A 13,128-nucleotide genomic window follows, 5' to 3' on the forward strand; every position below is an offset into this window, starting at 1 on the left:
TCACTAATCATTCCAACATCCAATCCGAGTGCAACCCCTACAGATTCACCCACCCCTTGACAGGTGTGTTGAGCTCACCAGAGTGTTCTATGTCAGCCAATTCAATACTATCACCGGGAGAGACCGGAAGCACCTACGGTCACATGACCGCCCCTACGGTCACATGACCGCCCCTACGTCACGTGCCTCATACGTCTTCCCGGAAATGACGGAGGGGGTCTGCGTCATCTGGTAACCAGGTATCTAGATGCTAAGATGGCGATCCCGGTCACATGACCGGTGCCATGGTGACGTGTATGCGATCCCGGTCATGTGACCAAGATCACATCACATGCATTCAAAAAGTCCGGACCTCACGCATGCGCAGAAGGGGACAGACGGGACTTAGACATGGAGCACATATATACAGCCCGACAAACGTAGAAAAAAGAAATGACCAGTGACAGAAAATACTGAATAAAGTAATATATAGGGTGTGCCAAATAAAATATAAAATATAAAATAAAAATGATGAGTGCCAAACGTGAAAAACACCAAGACACAAGCATAAATAACACATAATATACCCACCCAGAAACTTACCCATTGACAGATCTATAAGTGAAGAAAATGCTGGACAAACATTAATCGTAAATAAAGTAAAAATAAATATAAACCATATATATGTGTGCTAGTGATACAAAACATGTATGTATATATACACGTATGCATACCCAGGGACTAAGCACGCACACATACATACACACACACATGCCCCTAGATATAATGCCCACAGCCCAGAACATGTATTTGACTCCATGATAATGTCCCTCTGAATTATATGTAAGGTCAAAGTCATATATGAGTGATATTATACGGACATAAAACCATACACTTATCACCTAAATCTAAATAACTCATAAATACTCATACCCAGGTGATAAATAATGGTAAATAATATATAATAAATAAATGAATAATAAATAAATTTGATAAATCAATAAATAATGACAGTGTATTAAAAAAAAAAAAAAAAAATATATATATATATATATATATTAGTATACATATAATTCATATATCCCCCCTGATATCCCAGATGAAACCCCTATTGTAAAGATATATCATCCACTGTTAAATATGATGTACCTCCAAGTGATGGAATGACCAAAAATACCCATGCATGCAAATAAATAATAAAAAATAATAATAACCATCCCCTAATTCATAAATAGACTTAAAGTGCATTAGTAGATCATAGACCCAACTAAAAAAAGGAGGTGCATCGCCCATATATAGTGTATGGAATAGTATATATAAAATATAAAATAAAATATATCCCAATAGATAATATAATATAAACTCTATACTAATTAATAAATCACTAATACATGATCATAAAGTGCTATAGTGAGACGCAATGGATCAAAAAATCCACTGTCCAAAATAATCCCCTGCATAAAAAATATATATAAAAAAAAAAAAGAAAAAGAAAAAAATAATAAACCCAAATGCCTTATTGAGAGGGACTACCTCAAAAGACAAACCATGTGGGCAAAGTGATATACCATCAACATGATATTTATCAGAGAAAGTGCATGAAGTGCAAAAAAAGGGGGTGGGACCATAGGGATTTCATGATAACTCCATCTCTTCTCCATAGGCAGATGACTCCAAAATGTGGGCTGCTGTCAGGAACTCTATTAATGTTACACCTGAGAAAGCAAGTCTTTGTCTATATATTACTTTATTCAGTATTTTCTGTCACTGGTCATTTCTTTTTTCTACGTTTGTCGGGCTGTATATATGTGCTCCATGTCTAAGTCCCGTGTGTCCCCTTCTGCGCATGCGTGAGGTCCGGACTTTTTGAATGCATGTGATGTGATCTTGGTCACATGACCGGGATCGCATACACGTCACCATGGCACCGGTCATGTGACCGGGATCGCCATCTTAGCATCTAGATACCTGGTTACCAGATGACGCAGACCCCCTCCGTCATTTCCGGGAAGACGTATGAGGCACGTGACGTAGGGGCGGTCATGTGACCGTAGGGGCGGTCATGTGACCGTAGGTGCTTCCGGTCTCTCCCGGTGATAGTATTGAATTGGCTGACATAGAACACTCTGGTGAGCTCAACACACCTGTCAAGGGGTGGGTGAATCTGTAGGGGTTGCACTCGGATTGGATGTTGGAATGATTAGTGAGGTGATGGCCAGCTGCATAGATGTGATGTGATTGGTATTTGGATATATAAAAAGACAAGTGACCTGACTCTCATTACCCTTGATAAAGCTTGCACAGCGAAACGCAGCGTTGGGTGAGTGGTGGTACTGGGCAGGTATATATACTATATACCCAGAGGTTGGATCATACACTCGTATGGTTTTGACATTACACATGGTATTGCACTTTGCACTTTAGATTGCACTTGCAGTTTCAGTTATACAGATTTTCCTTATTTTGTTTATTTTGGTTGGATCATCCACATTCATTTATTATTTATTTATTCTTCCTTTTTTTGCTCTTTCCTACCTCTGTGGGTCAATGGATATACCATCAATGGTTTAATATATAGCTAGTACAGTATTTATTATCTTTTTTTCTGCCCTGTATACCATCTGATGTATGTATTGTATGGGTTTCTGCTCCCTTTTTAACATATGTTTTTAAATAAGACGAAATTTTTGTTGTTTGTAATCAATAAAGTATCTTTTTGATATATGTAGAATACTGTCCAGCATTGTTTATTTATAGGTAGTATGCATTATTCTTGATGCTTATGGGCATAGAACTATTGGTAGTTCAAACTTGTCGGTTAAAGAAAAAAAGAAGGAAAAGCCAATATACAGCCTACATTAGCGGAACAGATCCCAGTATACAGCCTGCATTAGCGGAACAGATCCCCTATGTTCAATGGAGGGCCAATTCAGGTCTCTACCAATAAAGAGAGGTTGTAGGTGCACACTTGTAGTCCTGTCTGTGGTTACAGGAAGGACTATGGATGTGTGATGTGAAATTCGCCCCCTCCTAAATCCTAAAATCGCCACCTCCTTACTTCTTCCTTCTTCACAGAGCTTCAGTAACCTCTAGGACCTTTTATCAATTAGCCATGTATAGGGAACATTTCCAGAACTACAGTTAACATCATTGTCTATTATGATGCAGTTGGTGGTTGTAGTTGCAGAACAGCTGGGTAGGTACAGCGAGCTTGTCTGCGTGAATTACAGAAAAGCAATGGAGGAGAAAATAGAAGTTAACCTTTCTGTTTAGCGCTGCAGCGAGCAGAAATAAAACACTATAAAAATCCCTATTTCTGTCACAGTCCATTACAGTAAACTGTAGAACATGGCACCCCACCGAAAAGCTCATCTAAAGAGCCCTGCCAGGAGAGGTGCAGATGTACACATGCTGAATTGACAGCAGTGCAGCTTCACTGTTCTTGGTACCTGCTCAGCTTTTTGCTTTAAAGATTTTCATAGTCTCTGTTTTCTCTAATTAATAAAATGTACATGGTGGATATCTATACAAAGAGGAAGGTCTTATTGGGTTTAGGTGTAAAGGTGTCCCTCTTGTTACCAAAACCTTTTTTTCCCCCTCACTTGTGCAGATTAATCTTGATGTGTATAGATACCATAGTATGATTGAAACAGTTTCTAAATGTTCACAGCAAAATTTTTGCATCAACTGGCAGGGGAGCAGCAGCAGGTAAGTACATATTTGTATTTATTTTTACCCGACACCCTGAGCTTTCTTAAATCAAATGTACCAACAGGTCTATGTAAAATTCTTATGGGTGCTAGCTTGGGGATCCTGGTGGCGAGGTCCGTTTTTCACAATACCGCCGTTCCCGTACCCAGCACCATTTTCTTGTTGTGCATTGACCTGATTCAATGCACTGGAGGCGGGCCCCAAGTGTGATGATATGACACAGCCCTGTTTATTGTAATGTAGGTGCCTTATCGAGGGGTGGGGATATCATCACGCCTGCCTCCAGTGCATAGATCTGGGCTAGTGCACAAAAATAAAATCTGCGCCGGGTGCGGAAATCAGGTGGCGGTAAAAAAAAAAAAAAAAAAGACTACTGGGGTCATAAAGTGCTACAAAACAAAGGCCACTTTCATCCAGAGACAACACCACTCCTGTCAAGTTTGGCTGCAGGTTTTGTAACTCCGTTCCATTGAAGTAAATAGAGCTTAATTAAAAACCACACCACAACTGAAGACAAGAGTGTCTCTGGAAGAAAGTAGCCATGGTTTTGTAGAACTGGATAACCTCTTTAAGTTTTTATTCAAACAATATCAATACCCGCACCAGACTCATTGACAGTTTCTTCAAATGCATACTTTATTCCAGTGCTTCACAAACTTTTCCTACTGGAGCCTGACTCATCAGAGCAAAGTGATGTCTGGGCCTCACTATCTGAGGTGGGAGTCCACCAGAAATCCAGGTCCAGTCTCCTGAAAATCTGACTTGTGTTTGTTGAAAAAACAGACTAAAAACAGGAATTCCAGCCAGTACAGAGTCACGGCTCAATATGTCTATCAGTCACATGACTGCCTTCTCTCTTTAAATGCTCATATGTCAGAAAACAAAGTGCCATTTTTTTCATAACTAAAAAAAAAAAAAGAATGTATGTGGCAAACTTGCTTTATATCACATCTACTGTTGATTTACATTTTAAAAGTTAGAACGACAGTGACCCTTTAAGGGCCGTATTACACAGTACGATATAGGGAAAACAGACGGAAATTCTTAGCGAAACCTCCGCCCTGCTTGGAATCCCATCTGCTATATGTTTCTATGAAAATGAGATGCCTTGTGCGTCTCCGCTCTCCACGCCTCTCTGCTCCAAAAATTGACATGTCAATTCTTTGAGCGGAGGTGTGCAAGGGATCCCATTGAAACAGATAGCAGGTGGAATTTCAAGCCTGCGGGTGGTGGTTTCACTCAGAATTTCTGCCTGTTTTCTGTTGTGTGAGTAGGCCCTTAGACAGTAAATATACATGATTATAGGAGTCTTGGAAAAGATATAGCGAACGGTTAATATGTATGGCCAGCTGTGGTTTTCTGTTTCCCTATGTAAAGGATCAAAGGGGTACTAACTCTCCTAAAGGAGAGTTCGTCATAAAGACTAACAGACTAAAGACTTAGACCATTGCTGCTCCACTGACAATTTTCAGTGAAGCAGCAGTGGTCTGTAAGTCTCCACACGTCTTTGGTGAACTTTCCTTTTGGAGAGTTAGTACCTTCTTGACCCACATTGATAGACCTCTCACTAGCCAGCTAACACCCTGCTCTGCACTGATGAGGGGCAACAACTCTGAAACAGCTGTCTGCAGATGGGAAATCTTTCATTTTGGAGAATGTTTGGCTTGGCATAAAATCCCCAGTCAATGTTCTAAGGGGGACATTTATGAAAGGGTTCAAATATACACCTGGTGTAAACTGACCACAGCAACCAATCACAGCTCCTCTTTTATTCTACCAGAGCTGAAAGCTGAGCTGTGATTGGTTGCTGTGGGCAGTTTACACCAGGTGTATATTTACACCCTTTCATAAATCTTACCCTAAGGGTCCTATTACACTGGGGCGATTTTTCAACAATTAACGACTAACGATAAATGATCGCAAACGAGATTGTTTATCGTCAATCTGAAATCATTCACCATATTACACAGAACGATAGTTGTTAAATACAATCGTTATTGTGATTGTTACTATGATTGTTTATTCATTCTGATCCCAGCAAAACAATGAACAATGTGCAATTACACTGAACGATTAGTGAACAAATGCGGAACTTGAGCGAACGAATGCGGAATTACAGCTAACGATAATTTTAGATTCAGATCTAAATAGACGATCAACGGCATACAAACTATTTTTCGATCGTTGCCTGCAATTACACAGAACGATTATCGTTTAAATTCGAACGATATAATGAGTTTTCACACGATAATCGTCCCGTGTAATAGGGCCCTAAGGGCCCTATTCCACCGGACTTTTATCGTTTAAATTATGGTTAAATCGTTCAAATCTAAACGATAATAGTCCGGTTGAAATGCAATTAACAATTAACGACCTAACGAGAAATCGTTGATCGCTTTATAAGACCTGGACCTCTTATTATCGTTGCTCGTTCGCAAAACGTTCGCCAATTGTTTGCATTGAATAAGACATCGTTTGGACATTCGCAGTAGATACGAACGCAATAGCAAAGAAATAGCGGAGAAAAACTATCGCAAATGCGATCATAAGTAACGATTATCGTTCCATGGAAATTAGTGAACGTTTTCAGGTCTTTCGCAATAGCGGTCGTTTGAGATTGTTAATGATTATGCGATAATCATCCGGTGGTATAGGGCCCTAAGACTCTAGATTGAGACTTGACTTAAAGAGACATTGCTTTGCTATTTAGCATATCTCTTCTCCCTATGCAAAGGAAGAATTCCAGTTGCTGATGACAAGCAGAGATCCTAAATGCTGATCAATGCTGATATATATTTTTTTTTATTATGCAATGAAATTCTAGAATATAGTCCTTTCTGTTCAATATATCTGATACTTTTCACTATTCTCAGATATGTTCTCCGCATTCAGATAAGATGTCTTGTCTCTTTAGAATCCCTTTCCTGGCACTCATTTGTGCCATATCCTGGAGTTCTCCATTAGTAGTCTGCTCATATGGCTAACACATGTAGAGAGGCTGGCATCATGTATTAATAGGGAGTGAAGCGGGCTGCTTGATTTTACACTGAAGCTTAATTGGGGGTAAATATAAAAAAGATTTCATAAATGTGAGTTGGCTGAGCCTGTATAATGATGTTTTCATCACGCTGGCTGCGTCCTCCTTTGGAATTCAGTGTGTAGGTGTCTGTACGCATATTAAAGCGGGCCTGAATAGCTGTGATGATCCTATTAATATCTGCAGATTGTAAGATGAATATACAGGAAGCTTTCTGAGCATGATACATAGATTACAGCTGTAGGAATGTGAGCCCCATTATCTCGTATGTATATAGTGATGGAATCTTCTATCGGGTGTTTAGCATGTCTGTCTATCAATTGATCTGTTGAGAATGAGCTCTTCTGGGTATAATAACACTGTAAACAAAAATCCCAGAATATATAATATGCATAAGAAGTGCTTTCCACCCTGTGCTACCTTAGGGCCCTTGCACGCTACGGAAATCATGCGGATAACTTGCCGCAAATTCCGATGCTCACCGCCCCCACGCTCCCGATTGGAAAACTGTTGGAAAACTACGACTCCCTGCATGTAACAACGGCCTGATGTCAGGGCATGATAGGAGTTGTATTTTACCAACAGCCAGGGAGCCAGAGAATAGAGTTGTCCTGAATACACAGAATGACTTGACAAGTGACGTCCTTTTGAGCATCTGTCTCTAGCCCAGAGACTTTATAGCACTTGTTCTTGCAGTATGACTTTCCTTAGTAACTTATTATATGGTTAATACTTTTAGCATATAGTATTTGTATTGTTAACGTGTATTTCTTGTTGTATTTCAGCTTACGGACAATTTGATGACTTCGATCTGGGGGATGCTTTGGATGGTGATGGTGTCCCAACTCAGAAGCGTAAGTGTTTTATTACACTAAAAACTTGGGCTTCACTAAGGATTACAAATATGAACATACAGTATGTCACACATTGTGTCCATAATCCTTATAATTAACCGCACCTGCTTTTTTGTCTATGCTGTTCTCAGGACGATATTATATGTATAGACAGAACACTGAACTGAGGGTGTGGCAGGAAGCTAGTTGTGGGGCCATAAGTTAAAAGGACTCAGAAGGTTTATGCATATACTAGTGAGAGAAAAGCTGACTAGAATAATGTATATCCTCCTGAGTAATGATGACTCTGAGCACCTCACACTGGTCTTCTCCATTATGTGTGTGTGCGCTCAGTATTCCTTGATATTAATAAGCACCAGCTTCCTCTGCCCACCGGCAACTGTTGGCAGTTGTCCATCTATACTATGTAAATATACTATGTATAGGCTTACTGCTGTCAGTGGGCAGGTGGAGGGAGTGGTGCAGAACGAAGCCCATTCTCCTGCATACCAGGAGAACAACTGAACAGAATGATGTAAGTAACACACCGTTCTGTTCAGCATTTTTGTTACCAGTTTATGCGGTCCTCATTTAAGACAGCATAAACCTTGTTACAGATTCCCTTTTAACATAGGCTCATGGTGGTGATCCCCTTAGAGCAGTGCTTCTCAAACTTTTTCTACTGAAGCCTCACCCAGCAGACCAAGGCAATGGCTGGGCCTCACCAGACTGACCCATAGGGCCTGGGCCTCACTGTCTGTGGTGAAAGTCCATTCAAAAGCTAAATAATAATGCTAGGATTACTTTTACCTGTCTCCCAAGCTCTATATACTAATAAATGAGTACAAAATATATTAAAAATGTTGCTAAAATGGAGATTTTTGCAAAAACAAAACAAAAGGACTGTGCAGTTCATAGTTACTTTTGTGAAAACTGGCTCCCCAGCTGGGCCTCACCAACAACTAGGGGGCGCCTCACTGGTGAGGCCCGCCTCACAGTTTGAGAAGCACTGCCCTAGAGTGTATTTAGATCATATACAATAAGAGACCTATCTATATGCTGCAACCATAGAGCATACTTATGCACCCAAACATATGTAAATGGGTGCTCCTTGTCCCCCTATCTGCTACTCTGCATCTTTCATTCAGAATAGATTATGTCCTACATACTGATGTTCAGGCTGCTTTTGTGTAGTATCAATTTTATTATACGATTCTACAACCTATACAGTAACTGGGTTCATGCATTTTAAATGTTGTCGCTTGTCATTGACGCTAACATAAACATGATTTGAAGTTATTTCACTACAGAAGGATTACTATAGAATATGGACATGTATGGTCCACACCTAAAGACACCAAGCAGCTATTCTATGTATTGCAAGATGTTCTAGCTAATTTTTTTATCTTTTATAGCTAAGCCTGTTCCAAAACCTCCAAAGGTTCCATCACATGACTCAGGTAGGCATATTCATTTGTGTTTGTTTCTCAGTTAAAGGTTTATTTAAACCTTTCTCTATCCCCCCCATCCTGTAATAGGACCATTACAAAACCCACTCCCCCAGCCGCAACCCATCTTCACTGCTCTTACTGACTGTAGAAGGTTGTTGACCAAAATCTTGTGATACATAGAAACATAGCCCCATCCATTCTCTCTTCAATACAGTGCAGTCACCCCTTTCCCTTTGCAGAAAAGCGCCCCCCAAAGTATGATGTTTCCACTCCCAAGCCACATGCCTTAGGGCCCTTTTTACACCATCAGATTATCTGACATTTTTTTTTATAGCCAAAGCCAGGAATGGATTTGAAAAGAGGAGAAATATCTGTCAGATAATCTGTTGGTATAATAGGACCCTTACAGTTGGGTGTATTTTTGGGGTTGTGCTCATCCTTTTTCCTCTAAACACTGCAAGTGGAGTTTTTACCAAAAACATTTTTGGTCTTATCTGACGACATGACTTTCTCCCATGCCTCCTCTGGATTATCCAAATTGTCATTGACTAACTTCAGAAAGGCCTGGACATGTGCTGGTGTAAGCAGGAGGACCTTGTGTGCCCTACAGGATTTTAATCCTTCACAACGTAGTGTTTTAGGGTTCATTTTTACAAAAAGATTATCTGCCAAAGATTTGAAGCCAAAGCCAGAAACAGATCAGGTCATAAAGAATAGCCTGACATTTTTCCTCTTTTTAAATCCATTCCTCGCTTTGGCTTCAGATCTTTGGCAGATAATCTGTCAGATAATCTTTCTGTGTAAATGGTCCCTTACATACATATTATAGCCACAAGTCCTGGCCTGAGTGCATGTCTGACAGGCTTTAGTTCAGGTCAGGAGACCTGTGGTCAGGAAGGGGCTTGCAGCTGTAATACACCGGTGTAAGAGCAACCTACACATAGATATATCTGACAGATTTTTGAAGCCAAAGCCAGGAATGGATTGGAAAAGAGGAGAAATCTCAGTCTTTCCTTTATTACCTGTTCCCTGTTTATAGTCTTTTCCCGGTCTTTGCTTCAAAAATCTCTAAATCTCTGTGTAAACACACCATAACAAATGGTTATCTTTGAGACTGTGTTCCCAATTCTCTTCAGTTCATTGGTCAGGTCCTTCCATGTAGTTCTAGGCCAATTTCTGATCTTTTTCAGACTTGTTCTTACCCCGAAAGGTAAGACCTCTCATGGAGCCCCAGACTGAGGAAGGTTTCTTCCATTTTCTAATCATCCCAACAGTTGTTTCCTTCTCACCAAGCTGCTTGCCTATCGTCCTGTAGCCCATCCCAGCCTTGTGCAGGTTTTTAGATTTTGTCCTTGATATCCTTAGACATCTCTTTGGTCTTGGCCATTGTGAAGACGTTGGAGTGTGATTAAGTATGTGGACAGGTTTTTTTATACAGGTAATTAGATCAAACTGGTGCAAATAATACAGGTAAGGAGTGCAGTGTAGGAGAGCTTCTTAAAGAAAAACAGCACTGTGATAGTCACAATTTGTTGGTAGATCAAATACTTATTTAATTCACTAAAATTAATGATTTCAAAATCATACAATGTGATTTTCTGGGATTCTGGGAAGTGTACTCATGATAAAATTCATATATATATATATATATATATAATTTATTTATTTATTAGACTTCTCTATTGTAGGTGAAAAAACTTGCAAAGTATGCAGTTTTTTAAAAATGCTTATTTTGCCCACTGTATGTTCTAAGGGCTAATGCACATGTCCACAGAATTCTGTCTGTGCACGGACAGTGTTCAGGGGACTGGACCTCGGAGATCCCACCATAGAGATTAATTGTCATGTTGGGAGCTCTGATTCTGTTTGAAAGTTTGCGCTTGTGACCAGACAGAATTCTGCGGACGTGTGCATTAGCCCTTTAGAGAGTAAGACAATAAAAACCCAGAAATGAAAATTTGTTCCATCCTTAAAGCAACACTCCAGCTATCAACAGGCACATAAACAGGGCAAGGCTAATTGGTCATTCTTCTCCCCCTCTTACCGCATGGCTCCATTCCACTGCTTATCACCAGAGTCACTCGGTAAGAGGGACTGGCGAGATGGCTGTTTAGCCTCACTCCTTATGCAATATAATGTGTAAGTATTTTTAATGCATTTTCCCCAATGGCCACATGCTACATGGCCAGCTGATTCTGGTTGTAACCCTGCGATGTCAGTTCTGTTGTATATCTAGTACCTGCAAATGCTGCTGGCACAGGCTCCACTTTAGAGCCCGCTCCATCCCTTAACCCAACATGTACGGGCATTTGTACTTCCACCTTGGCAGCAGCCATTAAACAAAACAAAAAAAATTCCTCAAGGGGTGGATGCAGTTTTATTTTCGGTGAGTGTGGTTTGGGCAGGTATAGGGAGAAAAAAGGCACCTGATAACATGTGATTGTTCTTTATTAGGACCAGTTCCTTGATAGTTTCCTGTTACCCTAGGCAGTTTATTTGTGAGTGGAAGTGTTTGTAGTAAATGTGGAGAGCAGCTGCCGAGAAAACCTTTGAGGGAGAGAGGAAATGGTCTGATGATATGCTAATGGCCACACTCCATTACATGAGTCACTCAGTGCTGCACTGGAGCGCTCCGCATTCACGTCTCCATAATATATTATCAGAATCCTTTCCACATACGAGAGAGATCAGGGTGTAGTAGTGGATGCTGGACAAACCTCAGATCCTCAGTTCTTCTTAGGAAGCTGTTGTACGGATTATGCAGATTACAAATACAAAGAAAAAAAAAATAATTTCTGGCAGCAAACCTGTGGCTCTATAGCTTTTCAGAAACCACAACACCCAGCATGCAAGCTACTGCTGTCAAGGATAACAGAAGAATTACACCTGGCACTACTGCTGGACTTGGGTTAGAGGTTTGCTGGTTTAGTATTTTATTAGATCCCGATCGCCATGGCAGTTCATACGTGTTCTGCAGTTCTCCGCAGCCTGCCTGTGATTTAGAGGTGAACTGCATCACTGACGGCTGATCTAATATTCTACAGCATAGGCAGCAGTGTGATGAGTCGGCGGATTTGCAGCACAGCAGAGACAGATGGCTTTGGATTTCGTCCATATTTGCTGTTATACACCGATACTGATTTTGTTTTTGTCTCCTGAAATTTTACAGAACGGTAAAATCACAGCGGAGTTACTAGTCTCTTTGAGATGTAGTCTGCAGGTTAGGTGGCCAGTCAAATTACATTGTATAAAAAAATTGTATATCCATTAATTCCCCTTTTGCTTTTTCTATTGTCAGCTAGAATATCCATCTGACAATGTATTGGTGTTTTTTTTTTGGTTTTTTTTTTCAGGGAGTTGTTTTTAGAAGACAGCTTCTTTAAAGAGGACCTGTGGCCTCTATTTAAAAAAAAAAAAAAAAAAAAGCCCCCTATGCTATCATTTTTGATGTGAAGCTGCTGCTTCACAGATTCTGGCATTTTTTTCTCTCCCTTATTTAACTCTTTAATAGTTCTAGTACCCAATATGCTAATGAGGGCATAGACTGTGAGATAGTTGGTCGCCATCACTGGTTTCCAAGGGAAGAGCCTCAGGGTTACACCCTATTATAAGTAGTAATGACTGCCACCACTGCTTCCAACAAAGTATCAGCCAGAGACTCTCTCTAATGAGAACCTAAGCAGTGATAACTACCTATTGTAATGCTGCGTTTACATAGAACGATTATCGTTCGAATTTGCACGGTAACGATAGAATTCGAACGATAATCGTACGTGTAAATGCGGCGAACGATCAAACGACAAATGAGAAATCGTTCATTTTGATCTTACAACATGTTCTTAAATCGTTGTTCGTCGTTCGCAAAAAATTCGCAGATCGTTCCGTGTAAACAGTCGTTCACCGATTTAACCTATGTGCGAGATAGGCTTAAGCGATCGCAAAACGATTTTTCCGTACGATATATCGTTCCGTCTAAACGCTGATCGTTATAAAAAAAAAGTTACTTCGAAAACGTTCAACGTACAATCGGGCAAATTATCGCTACGTGTAAACCCAGCATAACAATCCCATATTAAGGTGGCACTGCTCTAAGGCTAAATTCACATGTCCACAAGTG

The 13,128-nt window shown here is 40.2% G+C and overlaps 1 protein-coding gene across 1 annotated transcript in view; it reads left to right on the plus strand.

The window, feature by feature from the left end:
- The window catches only part of CD99L2 (CD99 molecule like 2), a 68,705-nt gene that overhangs the window by 38,497 nt on the left and 17,080 nt on the right, over positions 1 to 13,128 (plus strand). Inside the window, exons 2-3 of the mRNA XM_069986232.1 lie at positions 7,513 to 7,581; positions 8,976 to 9,020. Of these exons, the coding sequence (XP_069842333.1) occupies positions 7,513 to 7,581; positions 8,976 to 9,020 (114 nt within the window). The remainder of the gene's footprint in view (positions 1 to 7,512; positions 7,582 to 8,975; positions 9,021 to 13,128) is intronic.

Source organism: Dendropsophus ebraccatus, chromosome 10, assembly GCF_027789765.1.
Source record: "Dendropsophus ebraccatus isolate aDenEbr1 chromosome 10, aDenEbr1.pat, whole genome shotgun sequence".
NCBI classification, from domain to species: Eukaryota; Metazoa; Chordata; class Amphibia; order Anura; family Hylidae; genus Dendropsophus; species Dendropsophus ebraccatus.